The sequence below is a fragment of the Lissotriton vulgaris genome, chromosome 11 (assembly GCF_964263255.1).
Source record: "Lissotriton vulgaris chromosome 11, aLisVul1.2, whole genome shotgun sequence".
Lineage (NCBI taxonomy): Eukaryota > Metazoa > Chordata > Amphibia > Caudata > Salamandridae > Lissotriton > Lissotriton vulgaris.
In genome coordinates, this window is record NC_141699.1 from 90,221,095 (window position 1) to 90,239,833 (window position 18,739).

Genomic DNA, 18,739 nt, shown 5'->3' on the forward strand with positions numbered 1-18,739 from the left:
TGATGGTATTGTCGGAGGTACACTGTACAGTCTCTTTCTGGATGGTGGCTGTTCCTCCTCTCGGCTATACATCATTATGGTAATACATTTCCTCTCCCTTAAATACAGAGTTTGAAGGAAGCCAGGAATCAGAAAAGTGAGACAGTTGACACCAAAAGTAGGGATACTTGGAGTTAACCCTTGTATCCCTAAAAAGGACAATTGGCAAAGAGGATACAAGTGATTCCTGAGGGGAAATATTCAAGATGGTGACATTCCCTTACATGCTTGTTTCATCTTATGTGGCCACCCTTCACTTGTTCCCAGAGGCCAAAATCGGAGGTTTGAACTCTGTTTATATCAGTCACTGTGTTGTGAAAACAAAAGCTCTTCTCTTCATTTATCAGTGACGTTATGCTCTCCGTTTAGCGCTCTAAGGTCAGCTTTTGCCAGGCTACTTACTGTTTCAAATATAAACTGATCACAATTGGTTGGCAAGTTATATTTTTTATTTTCTGGCCGTCAAGCATTGCAATACTTTCCTGGATTGTCTTTCAGCAGAAATACCTAGCCTTTCAGAAAAGGTTGAAAATATAGCTTTCTCCAAGTGGTGATCCTGATGTCCTTGCGTCTATTCTGTGCACCAGCAAATCATTTTTAGGTTAACAGAACACCTCAGAAGTAGTCTTCATTCATTGATAACATTACTACTGATTGCTCAGAACTCATCCCAATGAACAAAATGACTGATAATACAGTATTTATTCAGCAAAGATCGTAAGCAGGATCACTCCAAATCAGCCAAAACTCCTTGAGAGGAGAATAATAAGCTGTACCTAATCCCTTTTACTGCACAACTGCACGCTAAACAAATTAGCAAATATATAATTGTTCAAATATAAAATGAGCAGGCTTTGCTGGTAGACATGATCTAGTATTTAAACCATGAAATTTGATTGGCTCTGTATTGCATGTTCTTTCAAAGTGTCTTACAGTATCTTTCAAAGTCCAAAAAGGGGAAACACTTGCAAGTTGTGTGTAAGGAGTACACACACAAGTTCATCTGGGCAGTCATTTAGAGGGCATGGGCAGAAGGGCTTTGGCATTATTGTTCATTAAGGTCTTGATCAGGTTCATGGTCTGCGTCTGGTTGTCGCTCTGTCGGGTCTTCAGGCAAAGGGTTGTAATTGGGATCCTCTTCTGGTACCTCAAAGATCAGCTTCCTAATGGGGATGAAGAAAACAGAAGTTAGGCCTTCAATGGTCTGCTCCTCCCAAATAGCAAACAGAAATAGATTGCATTCATTGTATTTCTAAAAGGTAGCATACTGGAAACCCAAGTGTTAGATGTTTGGATATATATATATCCACAGAACATCAATGATATTTATTATCCGTGCTCCATACCATACAGAGAGCCCTGCATACATATCAATATGCATACCAGCATGGCAACAAAGCCCCTTCTCTTTTAGGACAACAGGATCTAGGTTTTTATAGCTCACACGGGTGTTAGACACTCCATAACAACAGCACTATGTTACTCAAGGAGCCCTTCGTTGTGCAAAGTATGCATTTTCTTGCATTGTCTCTATGCTCTCAAAGATCATTTGTCACACCTCTTGGGGTGTTTCTCCTGGCTAGTCCTCACATTGGCCAACACCTAAATGGGTCACGCTTGTCGGGTCTCTTTTAACTCTAAAAAATTCTAAGCCTCTATTGGTAGTGCCCATTATCCTTTCGCATATTGGCTATCGCAAAGTTATGCACATGGGCCTTCCTGAAGAACTTGTGGAAAGGCTGCAAACATGGCACTCTGAATGGGGGGTGTGGTCATGGAGGCGACCAAGATGGCCGCCTTTGCCTAAAGCTCCGCCGGCCGGGCTAAACTAACTTGCTTTCCCCTGATGTAGGAGCATTCCTGCTCCAGCAGACACCTTCCATCTGCTGCCAGGGACCGAGGGGAACAACCTGATGCCGGATCCGGGCGGCAATGACGAATGGGGCAGGCGTGAGGCAGACCGGCACGAAGAGCGGATGTGGCCTGGCTGCCTTTCCCGGCAACGACATCGCGTCTGTGGCGGTGGTGAGTGTGGCCCTGGTGGGTGCTTAGCGCTGCCCTGTGCTCTTTCCCCGCTCCTCCTGAGTGCTTTCCTCCCCCGTCCCTCCTGCTGCGGCTGCGGGCTTGGCCCAGACGGGCGCGGGGTGCTTTCGGGGTCTTTCTGGCCTGGTGGGCGTGTCCGCGCCGGGGCCTGGCCTGTGGGTTGTGGTGGAGGGCAAGACGGGCTAGCGGGGAGGCCCCAGTTCTCCTGACTGAGGCGGCGGCGGCGCTGATCCTCATCGGTCGTGCTGGCTCCCCCCCCCCGACCTCCCCTGGCCGCCTAACTGCCACGAATGAGACGGCCTGCTTTGGGGTAGACACACGCAAGCGTGTATGCAGCCATATGCTTCATCAGCTTTGATGTGGCATTGGATACGCTGACAGCTCCTGAGGCCTTAGAGTTCCCCTGCTAGCTGTTGATCACTGGGGGTTTTCTCTGCTTGTACTGGCGGATCCCACTGGCGCCTCTGTGTGTCTTGGCGCTCCACCGGTGCCCTCAGACTAGTACCTGCCTCCACTCCTCGGTCCACTCTGTCCTGTATGGATCACTGTTGTTTTGCTGCTTTTGCCAACCACACTCTCCCCTGTGCTCTTACCCAGTCCTGCCATTGGACTTGTATTGCCGCACCACTGTTCTTCCTTGGGAGCCCTTCCGCTTTTTATCCGCTGGCCAGCGTCGCCGCTATAGTCAGACGGCGTCATCCACCACAAGTTGGTATCGCTGCCTATCACGTAGGCGGAGGCTCCCTCGCATGCTCAGACTGCGCCTCCCTGCCCTCTGATTCACCTGTAGCTGCGGTTCTGCCAGACCACTGACAAGTCTCTTTCCCCTCCCTAAAGAAAGGGGACGAAGGACCCTAAGCAACGCATGCTTCAGTTCGACAAAGTCCCTGGATCTCCTCGGATGTCCCTACTGGCCAGGCTGATGGGACTATGGGCTCGAATGACGCGGAAGCCCCTGCCACTCTTGCGACGGCCATGCTCAACGAAATGATGGCCGGTTTCAAAGCACTGGACAGCCACTTTGATGACCTTGACAAGAAATTAGCTGACATGGGGACTAAGATTTCAGCACACGATCGGAGACTAGATGTTGTGGAGGTAAGGGTATCGGACATCGAAGACGGCGCATCATCCTCACTGAAGCGGCTGGATAGGGTGGAGAAGATCCTCAAAGACGTTGCTATTAAGAATGAGGATTTGGAGGCGCGCAGCCGCAGAAATAATATCCGAATCATTGAAGTTCCGGAGATTACCTCCACTGGTCGCATGGACACCTTTGTGGAACAATTGCTTACAGAACTGTTTGGTAGGGACACGTTCACACAGGGGTTCCTGGTGGAGCGCGCCCACAGATCGCTGGGGCCCCATCCGCGGCCGGGCCTTCCCCCGCATCCCATCATTGCCAGACTCATGAATTTCAGAGATAGAGATGCTGTTCTCCGTTAGGCTCGCGACAAGGGGGACGTCCAATGGCAGGAGAACAAATTGGCCTTTTTCCCTGACTTCACCATCATGGTTCAGGAGGCAAGATGCAAATTCAATGGAGTCAAAGCAACCCTGAAGAACTTGGGTCTGAAATACGGCATGCTTTACCCGGCGAGGTTAAAAGTCGATGTGGAAGGCAGATTTTGTAAATTCGATACTCCCACTGAGGCGCAGGAATTTTGCCAAGAACACAAGAGGAAACACTCTGGGGCGACCAGCGTGCCCCGCTCTGTCTCCCCGTCTCAGGGGGCTCGCAGGACAGTGTTGAACTCTTCTCCAACCCTGGGACTGGCTGAATGATTATCGCAGTTATCACTATATTCTGCTATATTTAGCTTATATTGGCAGTTCTAACCTACATGCTGAGTTCATATTTCTTACTGCCCGGCCGGCGTGGCGTTGGCGCGCCCTATGGTGAATACCAAAGTTTCTCTGTTATGTATGCCTTTTTTGCGTTGTACACATTTGTTTTCCCTTGTAATGGGTCTGTTTATATTGCACACATATTTGACTAGGCAAGATGGGGTCTGCCTCTATGGGGTCAGTAGGAGGCTGGGTGGTGGGTAGGATATTTGTGCATATTCATTGTTTCTTTTACAGTCATTGCTCGCGTGCTAGTTTACGGCAGGAGATTTGCATGCATTGCGGTGCGATTATAGTTACGGCTCTCCGATGGTTAAGCTAGGGCATCAGCCCGGTCCTTCCGAGCTCTCTTTGATGTCATGGAACGTTAGGGGTCTAAACAATACTAAAAAGCGAAGACAAGTTCTCAACTACATATTCAGACACAACATTGATATCGTGTTCATGCAGGAGACGCATTTGTCCGATTCAGACCATGCTCCCATTGCGAAGGCTTGGGGTTCCCACAGATGTTTTTCTAAATATAGTCGGTATGCTAGGGGGGTTGCTATATCTATACTACTATAATAAAGAGAGAACTGGGAACCTTTGAGGCGGGTAAACTCTAGAAGTACAGCACCAATCAGAACATACAATACACAGTTGGAAAGGGGAGTTTGAGGAGATGGACATAGGCTATACATCTGGCCACCATATACATTTACAAAGGACAAACAACATTAGGGTAAAGTAGTCCCTTGTGGGCATGGGCGTTGGCGCGGGCATGTCGGGGGTGTGTGGGTGGGCGTTTGAGTTCAGAGACGCATGCAGCCTCACAACGTTGTCCGCGTAGAAAAAAAGTGGGTGTGTGGGTGGGCGTGTGCGTTCACAGGCGCATGCAGCCTAAAAACGTTGTCCGGGTAGAAAAACATTGAGGTGGGCGTGTGGGTGGGCGTGTGTTCAGAGACCACAATGTACACGGCCACACACAAGAACGCTAAACAGCACGCACACCTCACGACGTGCACTAACGCTAATCTCACTGTGATGAGATTAGCGTTCGTGCACGTCGTGACGTCTGCGTGCCCTTCAACGTTGTTGTGTGTGAGCGTCTGCATTATAAGACGCCTGCTTCATTGGGGGGTGGGAGGTGGGAGGTAGCACTCGGGAACGTTTCACATCCTTTGCCTGCTTCATTGTAAAGCTCCGAGGGGGGGGTGGGAGGTAGCACTCGGGAAGCTCCGAGGGGGGGGTGGGAGGTAGCACTCGGGAACGTTTCGCATCCTTTGCCTGCTTCATTGTAAAGCTCAGAGGGGGGGTGGGAGGTAGCGCTCAGGAAAGTTTGCAGTCGGCGTTTAGGCACTTCTCACTCGGCCAGTTCCTGACGCTCACTGCTGCACAAGCGGACACACCAAAGGACTAGTCACAGATGAAATGGCATTTGTAATGCGCAACTATGCCCAATGGGCGTCAAGGCGCCTAACTCAAATAACTAGCTGTCAGTAGTCAGAAACAGAGCTTACTGGTATGCTTTAATGAAAAGCCAGGTTTTCAGTGATGAATGAATGAAATGGCATTTGTAATGCGCAGTGATGAAGTACAAAGGTAAAAGATGACGTGCAATATCTTTGGTGAACAACGCCTCCACCACAATTTCTAGAAACAAACAAACACCATTGCACACATTCTCTTTATTCCCTGGACAACGTCGGGACGGGCTGCTAGCCATTAATAAAAATGTTAGAGGAAGCCAAGTTGCTGCATTACAAATTATTTCTTACACAGTAGCACATTTAAATGATAAACCTACTCTGGACTAATTGTGTGATACTCTATTTTTGTGCTTCATAGTCTGAAATTATAGACAACGTCAACCGCCTACTTGATGTATCACCATAAGGCTTTAAGACCTGACCGCCCCCTTTAAAAACATGTTTTTTCTTTCATAGTTTGATTTCTTAGTAAAAGATCTTGATTAACACATTCTTGGAACAGGTCCCTTTATCTATAAACTGCATGTTTTCTGTTTGCTTTAACCTTTTGACTGCCGGAGTATTTGTGTTCCTCTGTACCGGAGCTTTTTTCAAAAGTTTTGGATTAGGTTGTTCAAGCACCTGTACCTCCTTGGTCTCTTTGAGCTTCCATACAAACTACATGATTGATTTATTCAGCAGATTTCGGGCAATGTATTGGTGCAAACCCTGCATCAATACCTCATTGCAGCCTGATGAAGGCATAAAAAATGTGGAGACATTTTCATTTTTTGTAACAACTTTGCTTTCATTTTTCAAATGGGCAAATATAAATTCCAGAATGTCAACCAGGGAGATGTTGCCCAGAATTTCTGGTGTCTGGTAATACCACATATAAGGCGCTTTCCTGTGGACTGCAGTATGCACAATCTATACTTCTATAATGAAGAGAGAGCCCAAACCTTTGAGGCGGGTAATCTCAGGAACCACAGCACCAATCACAACACACAATACAGCGTTGGAAAGGGCAGTTGCAGCAGAAGGACATAGGCTATGCAGACGCCCACCATATACATTTAAAAGGTAAAAGAACCATGCCAGCAAAGTAGTCCCTTGTGGGCGTGTCTGTGTTGTGCTGTGGGCGTGTGCTGGGGGCGTGGCAAACGCTGGGGGCGTGTGGTACGTTCCGCCCTTCATGCCATGTCTCATATTGTATGCTAATCCCACCCTGCTCCCTTTAAATACCCCTGCACCCCATAATCATAACCCACCCTTACTCCTTAAAATACCCCAACACCCTTAAACACTAACCCATCTTAAACCTATAAATATACCCTGTACCCCAAAACCCAAACCTATCCCTAAACCCTAAAAATACCCCTGTACCCAAACCTAGCCCTGAACCCTATAAGTACCCCTGTACCTCAAAGCCCAAACCTACCCCTGAACCCTTAAAATACCCCTGTACCTCAAAACCCAAACCTAGCCCTGAACCCTAAAAATAACCCTGTACCCCAAAACCCAAACCTACCCCTGAACCCTAAAATACCCCTGTACCCCAAACCCAAACCTAGCTTTGAACCCTAAAAATACCCCTGTACCCCAAAACCCAAACTTAGCCCTGAACCCTTAAAATACCCCTGTACCCCAAAACCCAAACCTACCCCTGAACCCTAAAAATACCCCTATACCCCAAAACCCAAACCTAGCCCTGAACCCTAAAAATACCCCTGTACCCCAAAACCCATACCTATCCCTAAACCCTAAAACTACCCCTTGACCCCCACCCCAAAACTATATCTGAACCCTTAAAATACCTAAACACCCCAAAACATATACCTCAGTACCCCAAAACATATACCCCTATACCCATACTTACCATATCCAAACATTAAAAAAAACATGTTTTTACCATTCATGCATTTACAACTAATTTCGTTATAAATGATTGTGTGGTAAAAGCATATAAAATGTAATGCCATGCGTTATAATGGCATTGCGGAGTCATGGTACTTTCGTAATGAAAGTATGAGGAGTGATGGTATGCGGAAAGAAAGTTGCGGAGTAATGGGTGTTTACTCTCCCCCGGTAAGTAGATTGGTGGCACGGCGGCCCACATCTCCAGCAACATACTCCTATTTTTTCACCACCCATTTCAAAAATGCACAGGTCTCTCTTATTGATGGCCAGCACCGACATACACTTTTAGACACACCTCCCGCCACAAGTTCGAGAATTGCGAACTTTAGAGCTGGGGAGCTACGTTCGAATCTCGGCATCACCTCAACATCCTGTGATTCCAGGCAAATCGCTTTGTCTCCCCGTGCCTACCTCAAATTAATGTGTTGTTCTGTAATGTAAATTGTGCTCATGCCATGTTGTCGAGTTCGTGCTATATAATATTGCAAGGAAAAATTAAGTAGGGAAACTCAAGTTCATACACTACTGAACGCGCACTCTTAAGTGCATCGCAGTGCACTGTGAATCGGAGAGTTTCACAGGCCTGTCACAGATAAGAAATGCTATGGAAACGAAATCCTACAAAACAATATAATACTGGCAGGCAGCAATTCATACCCGGACAACGTCGGGACGGGCTGCTAGTTCATACATAAGTGTGTTCCCTTTTCACTACACAAGACCTTGACTGACGTTGAGGGTCAAACACTGATTGTTACGGGTTCCCTGTTGGGAAACAGGATCTCCTTTGTAGGTATTTAAGGTCCATATGTGTACTCTCCAACCTTTTTCCATGAGCAGCAGGTGCGGCTCCTCTCATTTGATCCTGGACTGTTGATACTAGGGGGTGATCTCAACTTACTGATGAATCCTTCCTGGGATAGCACTTCCACTTCCCCTGACACTAAGCCCTCCGACAAGCCCTCCACGACAAGCTTCTGACAAGCCCTCCACGACATATGCACTAATTTTTCTCTAATAGATATTGAAAACAAAATGCATGCACAGCTTCCGTAATTCAAGTACTATTCAGGGTTTCACAATACGTGGACCAGGATAGATTACTGGTTAGTCTCCCCGGTAATTGCTGGATGGATGGGAGGGCTGCTTACTTTGCCCCGCACACGCTCGGACCACTCTCCGATTGTTCTCAAGCTCAATATTCCCAGGCCGGGTGGATACGAAAGGCAATGGCGCTTCCCTGGAAACGCGTTCCTAGATCCGGTTTTTAACGAAGAAGTTAGACAGGCCATTGAAGATTATTTCAAAAACAACACTGGATCGGTGGACACCTGGGCAGTTCTCTGGGAGGGGTTCAAGGCTTATTTCAGAGGAGTTTGTATTGCCAAAAATGCAGGAGTCCTGCGGGATCTTCGTTCCACCTTGAATCGTGTTGAGGCAGACATCACTGCCCTGGACTGAGAGTTAACGGTCACTGGATCCAGTGCAGGAGAGGTTAGACGCTTGGCCCTGCTGCTCGAATTTAGGGAGGCTGCAGAAAGTGAGTTATTGTTCCTTAATAAACAAGACATTGCGCGATGATGTGGAGAGGGCGAAAGACCTGGTAGATTTTTGGCTCATACTCTTCGCCCCCCACGAGACTCAGCTTATATCACAGAAATAGTTGGCCCTAATGACACTCTACTACACTCTACCCCAGATATATGCAATTCCTTTCTATCATATTACAAAACATTATATACTTCCAGACTGACTGGGGATCTACAGGAACAGGGGAACTATCTAGCAGAGATAGCAATGGTCTACTTAGAACGATACATGCAGGACTTTTTGGCCGTTCCCATTACCCAGGACAGCATATTGGAGGCCATCGATGCATTGCGAGGCTCCTCAGCCCCCGGTCTTGACGGCTTTTCCACACATTTTTATAAAGCCTTAAAGCCTATAAAGATGTCTTAGTTCCGAGACTGTTGGAGGTGTATGCTGAGGCATTAGAGGTGGGTATCCTTACCCCAACATTTGGGGAAGTGGTCATTATTCTCCTCCCCAAGCCAGGCAGGGACCCTAAACTATTTAACTCCTATAGGCTGTTGTCTTTATTAAATCTTGATTATAAGATAATGGCCAAGGTAATTGCGATACGATTGTGCTTATTAATGGAATCCATCATTTCGCCGGCACAGTCGGCGATCCCGCCACACCCGCTGCCGCTATCCTCCTTGATGCCAAAAAGGCATTTGATTCCCTCGAGTGGCCCTTTTTCCTGTCCATCATGCGACGTATGGGCATGCCCGAATGCTTCGTCTCGGCAGTGGCTCTGCTGTACACCCGGCCGACTGCTAGATTGCGCCTGAACGGCTCTCTTTCCGGCCCTTTCACTCTGTCCCGTGGCAGGGCTGCTCCTTATCCCCACTGCTTTTTATTTTGGCGATGGATCCACTGGTACGCCACTTCCAGGAAAAACACCTGCACCGTGGCATACAATTTTGTACTGGCCCCCTCTTGATCTCGCTCTATGCGGATGATACTATTTTGTACTGTGGAATGCCCCAGCTTAATCTCGAACCCTTAGTTTTGGAAATCATTCGCTTCGACAAGTTTTCCGGGCTCAATTTCAACTGGCATAAGTCGAATATTTTTCCACTAACAGCCAGCACGACTTCAGGGGCCTGTGAATTCCCGCTTGAGTGGTGCCAAGACGGGGCAAATATCTTGGAGTTTATATTCAACTCGACACCACTACCATGATTAGGCTGAATTACGGTAGGGCGATCAGCTCCCTTGAGTCCTAAATTGTGAAATGGCTTCGGCTTGCCATTGTCAATGGCTGGGAGGGTTGCCATAATTTGAATGGTAGTCCTCCCTCGGCTCTTATATCTTTTTAATAATATTCCCATCCCACTTACAAAAACCTTTTTTTCACAACTGCATACACTCTTACTGCGCCTTGTCTGGGGGGACATAACACCTCGGGTGAACTGACAGACTTTGACCCTGTTATGTGTTATGTTATGTTATGTCCTACCTACGGGATTCCCTCTGGACCCCCAAGACATTCAAACTGTATCGACCACATGCTGGGCATGGGACAGGCTGTGAAGACTGCTGGGCCTTGAAAGGCTGTATTCCCTGGCATTACCTCTACCTAACCCCTCGCTGCTTCCAATAACGGGTGAGATCTTCATCCAACGCACACTGGAGAAATTTTACATTCGCACGATAGGCGACCTATTCCCTGAAGGCCATGCCTTCTCGGTACTACAGGATGCCCGATTCACCGAACGCTCCTTTATGGACACCTTTGTTTTGACTCTTATGCACTCCATGCTTCGAGCCACATTCCCTTCATTCCCTACAGCCCCCGAACCGACCCCACCATTAACTCTGCTTATCCAGAATCCTACTGGCGCACATTTGATCTCCAAATTATACAAACAATGTGGGGCCTCCATGCCTGTTTCTGACACCAAGGTGCGTGCGGCTTGGGAGGTGGATTTGAGAAGGCCAATTACTGACGACGACCAATGGGAGCAGTGCTGTAGGGGTACCAAGGAGATCTCTTTGAACAGCAGGCACAAACGACTTCATTTTAAGTTTCTTCGTAGAATGTATCACACACCTGCACGTTCACATAGAATTGATCACAATGGGCCCCACCACTGTCAGAAGTGCAGAGTTTCCTTTGCTGATTTTGCTCACCTCGCCTGGACGTGTCTCAAGATACACCAATACTGGTCCCTGGTCCACACCACACTAGGCAACATACTTTCTGTGCAGCTCTTGCCCACCCCTGAGATCCTACTACTGGGTTATGTGGCCAATTTTCCCCGGGCAGTCAGGAAGCTGGCACCGCTGGGCTTCCTTTTGGCTAAAAGAGAGGTTGCTTTGTTGCGGGGTAGCAAGAGAGCCCTAACACTGCAGGAGTGGCTCAGAAGCTTGGCTTTTTGTAACGTTAACTGTGAGGAATACTCCACTCTTCGTCACGACCAGTGGACATTTGGGGCCCATATAGGGATTACATTGTCAAGAAACAATCCGATACACACTCACAGACAGCAAGCGGCATTGTTCCTGAAGGGGTCTGCTAGACGCTGGTTTTGTAACATATGCCTGTATGGTTGATCTGCCTTTATTAGTTGCCGCTGTCATTGTGGTGATGTTTATGATACTTCCGTTCATGTAGAAGGTATTGTCTCCGAGTGTTGTAAATCTTTCTATTGTCTGCTTTTGATCTCTGTCATTGCTTTCTGCCCATAATGCACTGTCCCTTTACATCAGTGACTGTAATGCCTTTACAACTTGATTTGATATGCATGTTTTTTTCTTTTTGTTAATAATGCCGATGCTATAATCTGTAATGTACTGATTATTTCGTTCTTGTATATAAAATTGGGAAAAATAAAGCTTTATAAAAAAAAACTATGGCACTCTGAATGACTTGTGGGTTTTTGAACTTTGATCACGTCTAACGCGCTTCACTGGTTACAAGTTAAAAAGCACATCTAGGTGAAGGTTCCTTGCTTTGTCCAGAGAACATTTTATAGATCGGGCCTGGCCTTGCTCTCTGATCTACTTGTACTGTACAAGCCTGTTCTTTCGCTGAGATAAGTTTCTCTCAATTTGTTTATGGCACAATCCTTCAAATGATGGTGGATGAGCTTTTTGAGTTCAACTCTGAAATGTCCTGCTGGCACACCTTGAAGGCCCACCTCTCCTGTTAGTTCTCTTGTTCGGTTTATCTCCCGCCTGTATATGCTGCCTGCTTACTCATAGTGCCAGGATACAGTTTCAGCGACAGTTTGCACTTAATAAAAAAATCATTATATACTGATGACCTCTGTCACGTCACAAACGGAAATTTTCATTCATGTATCAAAATTACATGTTTGCCAAGAAACCCAAATCAACCCCACAAAATGTAGGGCCAGCGATCAGTGACTAAATGGAAAGGGACTATTGAGATTTGAGGCATGTGTCTGTAGCCTGTGGATAAGCTGTGTGAATTTACTGAGGTCCTTTAAACCCCAAAGACCTGGAGTAAATATGGGGTGGCCGCCAGAGACTAAGATCATGTATCCTCTGAGCTAGATATGGGGCTTTTAATCTTATAGTTTCGCAGGCCGCAGTCAAACAACACTTCAGTGTGAGTGGGTCCGCCTGATTGAGGATGCCTTGGTGATTCAGAATTGAAAACCGTTGATTGGTTTATCTATGACTAATCAAAAGTCATGAAACATTTCAGGTTTTCACAAAATTCTAATTTTTTACTTCTTGGCGAATCATTGAACTTGGCTGCCAAAATAGAAAAAAAACTTTCCAGGCACAGCAGACCAAGTGTAGCACGACTGGGGATCCGGGCACTGTGGTACCATGCACGTCTGAATGTGGCTTTAGTGTGGTGAGGAGAATAGACTGCGGAAATAGGAGGAGCCAAGATTCAGTAAGTGAAGTGCAGTGCAGTGTTAGCGAGGCACAGAATAATATTTAAAAAATATGCTTTTTGATCCTCTGGTTAGTCTGCTATTCTTCTCAAATAGCTCCACTTATATGTGCTTCTTTCCCACTGGCTCGCCTGCATGCCTGCCTGACTAACCCACATTTCCAGGCAGTGCTCCTGTGCTGTAAAATACCACACAGCATGTTGAAATGAAAAGACAGGCGGATGCTGGGCAGAGTGCACAGGTGCATGTCAGAGGAATGAAGCAACACTGACTTTTCAGATGGAATGTTCCAAGCCCAAGGAAAAATGTGGTATTTATTAGTTTTAATTAAACACTACTTTCTTTCAGTGGGTTTTTATTGGTATAAATCAGTTAAAACTGAAACCCTTGAAGCAGAATTACATGAAACTTTAGCCATCGCTTCTTCCTTACACTGCTTTATCCCCCACCCCTCTTTGGAAGTAGTCTTTTTTTCCAGGCAGTAATTCATATGCTTGTGGTGTTAAATGTTTGTTTGATATGGCTTGATCACAAGATATATGGTTAAATCATTTTGGATACATTTGAAATGTTCCCCCATTTGCAAATGTCATACGTCATACGTTCAGTGATGGATAGAGTCTAGGGGAAGTAAGTGGTTTTTGGAAGGCACATTTGCGTGCTAAGGGTTTTTAGGGTTTAGGGATGGGTAGTGTATAATGGTGTCAAGGGGCTTTTAGGGTTCAGAGATGGGTGATATGTAGGGGTAGAAAGAAGTATCTAGGATTAAGGAATGAGTAGTGTATAAAGGTAGCAATTAGTTTTTAGTATTCAGGAATGAGTAGTGTAAAGGGGTAAATGGAGGTGTTTTTGGTACAGGCATGGGTAGTGTAACGATATTTCAACGTTATTTAGGGTTCAGGGATTGGGCAGTGTATGGGCTAGTAATGGTTTTTCAGGGATGGATAGTGCTGAGGGGTAGTAATGTAATGCGTGGTTGGGGTTTGCGTTGTAATGGTAATCGTCGCTGTGGTAAATTAGAATATTTGTTACTGTAAAAAAAAGAGAGTTGTGATTTGATTTCTGTAAAATGCATGTATTTTATGTAAATGAAAAGAAGTTTGTTTGGAAACAGCCCTTGTTTAATAACCTAATGGTAAAATGGAACCCAGTGCAAAAACACGAAATAAGGACCAAAAGAGATGTTTTACAGAAAATAAGTGCTGTAGGATCTCCCAACCATTAGGAGAATATATGTCATGTCCATGGCGAGGGCTCCCATATTACACCCAGACTTTTAATAGAAAGTAACTTTTCCCTCTTCTAAGTTTTATTACGATCAATTCCCTCCAGTGCCAAGTCATCTGTACTGGATCCTATCACAGCACTCCAGTGGCGAGTCATCTGCACTTTCCTACCACTTCACTCCAGTGCCGTCATCTGCACTGGATCCAAATCACTTCACTCCAGTGCTGAGTCATCTGTACTGGTTCCTACCACTTCACCCCAGTGGTGAGTCATCAGTACTGGTTCCTATCACAGCACTCCAGTGGTGAGTCATCTGTACTGGATCCTATCACAGCACTCCAGTGGCGAGTCATCTGCACTTTCCTACCACTTCACTCCAGTGCCGTCATCTGCACTGGATCCTATCACTACACTCCAGTGCTGAGTCATCTACACTGGTTCCTACCACTTCACTCCAGTGCTGAGTCATCTGCACTGGATCCTATCACAGCACTCCAGTGGCGAGTCATCTGCACTTTCCTACCACTTCACTCCAGTGCCGTCATCTGCACTGGATCCTATCACTACACTCCAGTGCTGAGTCATCTGTACTGGTTCCTACTACTTCACCCCAGTGGTGAGTCATCAGTACTGGTTCCTATCACAGCACTCCAGTGGTGAGTCATCTGTACTGGATCCTATCACAGCACTCCAGTGGCGAGTCATCTGCACTTTCCTACCACTTCACTCCAGTGCCGTCATCTGCACTGGATCCTATCACTACACTCCAGTGCTGAGTCATCTACACTGGTTCCTACCACTTCACTCCAGTGCCGAGTCATCAGTACTGGTTCCTATCACAGCACTCCAGTGGTGAGTCATCAGTACTGGTTCCTACCACTTCACTCCAGTGGCGAGTCATCAGTACTGGTTCCTATCACAGCACTCCAATGGTGAGTCATCTGCACTGGATTCTACCACTTCACTCCAGTGGCGAGTCATCTGCACTGGATCCTATCACTTCACTCCAGTGCCGTCATCTGCACTGGATCCTATCACTTCACTCCAGTGGCGAGTCATCTGCACTGGTTCTTACCAGTTCACTCCAGTAGAAAGTCATCTACACTGGTTCCTACCACTTCACTCCAGTGCCGAGTCATCTGCACTGGATCCTATCACTTCACTCCAGTGCCGTCATCTGCACTGGTTCCTACCACTTCACTCCAGTGCCGAGTCATCTGCACTGGTTCTTACCACTTCACACCAGTATAGAGTCATCAACACTGGTTCCTACCACTTCACTCCAGTGCCGAGTCCTCTGCACTGGATCCTATCACAGCACTCCAGTGGCGAGTCATCTGCACTGGATCCTACCATTTCACTCCAGTGCTGAGTCATCTGCACTGGTTCCTACCACTTCACTCCAGTGGCGAGTCATCTGCACTGGATCCTACCAATTCACTCCATTGGCGAGTCATCTGCACTGGACCCTACCAATTCACTCCAGTGCTGAGTCATCTGCACTGGTTCCTACCACTTCACTCCAGTGCTGAGTCATCTGCACTGGATCCTATCACAGCACTCCAGTGGCGAGTCATCTGCACTGGATCCTACCACTTCACTCCAGTGCTGAGTCATCTGCACTGGTTCCTACCACTTCACTCCAGTGGCGAGTCATCTGCACTAGATCCTACCAATTCACTCCATTGGCGAATCATCTGCACTGGATCCTACCAATTCACTCCAGTGCTGAGTCATCTGCACTGGTTCCTATCACTTCACTCCAGTGCTGAGTCATCTGCACTGGTTCCTATCACTTCACTCCAGTGGCGAGTCATCTGCACTGGTTCCTACCACTTCACTGCAGTGGTGAGTCATCCGCACTGGTTCCTACCACTTCTTTTGGGTGCAAAGTTATATGCACTGGTTTCTTATCACTGCACTCCGATGCCAGGACATTTGCACTGGAGCCCACAACCGGAGAATGTGTGCTGTCACAGCCTGTATTCAGTTGAGCGGCCTGGGTCTCAAGTCTGCGCTTTGCCTTGTGAAATCAGGTGTCCAGTGGGACGACGGATTATGCAGCAAAGACCTCTCATGAATCAAATGTCCAAGTCTCCATGAACAATAAACATGGCATGTACTTTTTCCATAAATCCCCAACTTATCTGGAACTGACTCCCAACAGCAGTAGAAGTTTTAACAAGTTACCCAACATTTATTAAACTGCGCCTTTTCAAATGTTTGTACATACCGTGAAGGACAATTGTTAACGATTCGATGCCAGCTCTAAACAAAGGGAGGCCCGATTCACAAAGGAGGTTTCGTCCGTAAAGATAGGTTTACAGAAGAAAATGCCTTCATTTCCTCCTGTCAAGAATTCATAGCAGATCAAGGACAGGCATATGTATCCTTGTTGTACCACTGCAGATTTACTTGCAAAAAGTGTGGAGAATTCCGCCATAGAAAATCCTATATTAGGGGTGGGAAATACCAGGAACAAGTAATGGTTTTCTTTACAAGTTTATTAACACCCACTCTCCCACCCGGGAAATGGTCAGAGAGTTACTTCATGAAAAGGCTGGAGTAGCTCCCCTTCCAGGGTGGGAAAGAAAACAGATCACCCCCGAATTGTGTAGTGCTGTAGACAAAGGAGAAAAAAGTTAAATAAATATGCTTTGCACATCTGGCTGCCCTTCACACTGCGGAAGTGTACACTTTGTATAGGTTAGATTGGCCGCCATGACCGGTTCAACAGCACTCTTAGTGCAGACTTCCAGGAATACAATGACACCTGTTTAATGAACTGAAACAAGTGCAAAAGTGCGCCCAGGCTGGGTCGTTGAACTCAACCCATATGTGTGCACTTTTCTTTTTGAATCGAGCCCAGGTATAGTTTCTGCTTGTCCAAATTCACTTCAAAAGCATTCATTGGGCCCAACTGCCTGGTGTCATATTTCTGTAAATAAAGCGTTCTCCATTACACATGGAAACAAGAATTGGCAAGGATAAAAGGTCTGGCAAAGGCTACCAGCCTTTGGGCTTTGTCAATGCTTTTTTTTGTTTTGGCAAGGTTTTTCTTAAACAATATAAAAACAAACATTGGGTAAAACAAGTATTTCTTGACCTCACTATGGGCACTGTGCAACAGCAGCCCCTGACACCAAAGGGAACTGCTTTGTATGGAGGATCTCCTTGTGAAAGACCGTCACTCACAGAGAAGTTATCCAATGGCAAAAGTGGGCAGACCCACTGCCCCATGGTGTCTGCTGCAGTGGGAGGAATACAAATGTGAATGAAACATCAACGGACTGATGGATTAAGAGCACTGACTAAAAGCCCCTATAAGTAAATGATTTTATATACAATTTTAGTAAAATCAAAATGAGCATCGGCCAAGTCAGTGAGTCTGGTGTTGGCTGACAGTTTTTTGGATTGTCCATGCTTATTTTGTCATGTTTTTGCAACACTTAACTGTTGAGGTAGCTACCGGACCTCCCTCAATCTGAAAAAACATCATTGGCTAAAAGCAAAAACATATTTGGGATTCAAAAAGCACACATTGCCATGGTAGTCTCTGGCTCTTTGGGGGTGCTGGAAGACAGGGTCCGATTATACTGCCTGGAAACACTGTCCCGTTAAATGGCTTTAGACTCCGGCTGCAACAGCAGCCAGGGCTCAGGACCCGCCCCACCCACCATATTTTCCAGCAAGGAGGGGAGCGTGCAAAGCTCCTCACTGACAGGACACTTATTCCCCTTCCCTCCCTAACTGACTCCACCCACTCCCTCCACCCCTGCCCTACACGAAAGACCCTGCTGCCATTCACCACCTGCAGATAATGTGCCAAAAATCGTTGTTGCATCAGTAAGAAATTGTTTGACAAAGCGCTTGCTCTTAATTATTAATAAGGCTCCCTGTTTTCCGTTTTTACGGATTTTTACAGATAAATACAAACAGAAACCAATGTGTTTTCTGTCTGCATTTATTTTTTAAAGTGTTTAAATACAGAAAATTGTGCAAATTTTAAGTGACTCTCCGAGCTGTCTCATGAATTATAGGCCAGCAGCTGAGCAGATGATCAGCATGGGAAATTAAAAAACAGGATGTAATTTCTTTAAATAACTGCATATGTCAATATACCCTTATGGTATAATGTAAGGGGCAGATTTACAATAACTGGCGCATCCCCAGGTATGCGCCAGTTATTGTGCACCGCAGCTCCGCCACCCATGGTGCGCTGCTTTGACAATGCGGCGCACCATGGGGCAAAAAACGGCACAGATGCGTGATGCATCTGTGCCGTAAAGGTGGCGCATGGAAAGGGGCGACCAACTCGGTCCCCCCGAACGTATGGCCGAGTGCCTCGATCCCCCCGGGAAGCCATTTTTGGGCGGGAGGCGCGTCTCAGCTGGTATGCCCGAAGCGGCGTAGCTGGGGCGCGCCCGTTCCCGCCCTAGAGTGGGCTGGCCTAGACACTGACGCAGCCAGCCACGCCCTCTGGGCAGGCAGGGGCGGGTATACGCCCGCCCTGAAGACGGATAAAAAGGGACGCAAGACCAGAAGACATCCTCTTGTTCTTGTGCTCTGAAGCTGCACCTCCTCGCTGCACGTGAGCTCGGGACAGAACGAAGAGCCAATTTTGAGCGTTTTAATCTCTCTTTTTGTCTTCTAGATACTTCGTCTGAAAGATGCCCAAGAAAGGCGCGAAGAGAATGTCGACTGACCAGTTGATTCGGGTCCTCATGAAGGACATGTCCGAAATAAAGAAGCAGTTGGCGGAGCGAGACG

At 46.8% G+C, this 18,739-nt stretch overlaps 1 protein-coding gene across 2 annotated transcripts in view; it reads right to left on the reverse strand.

Annotated features, from left to right (window-relative positions):
• Window positions 1-470: 470 nt before the first annotated feature.
• The window catches only part of DERL3 (derlin 3), a 76,652-nt gene continuing 58,383 nt past the window's right edge, over window positions 471-18,739 (reverse strand). For both annotated transcript variants that reach the window (XM_086942749.1, XM_086942748.1), the window contains exon 7: window positions 471-1,202. In XM_086942749.1, the coding sequence (XP_086798875.1) occupies window positions 1,085-1,202 (118 nt within the window). In that variant the 3' untranslated portion in view covers window positions 471-1,084. The remainder of the gene's footprint in view (window positions 1,203-18,739) is intronic.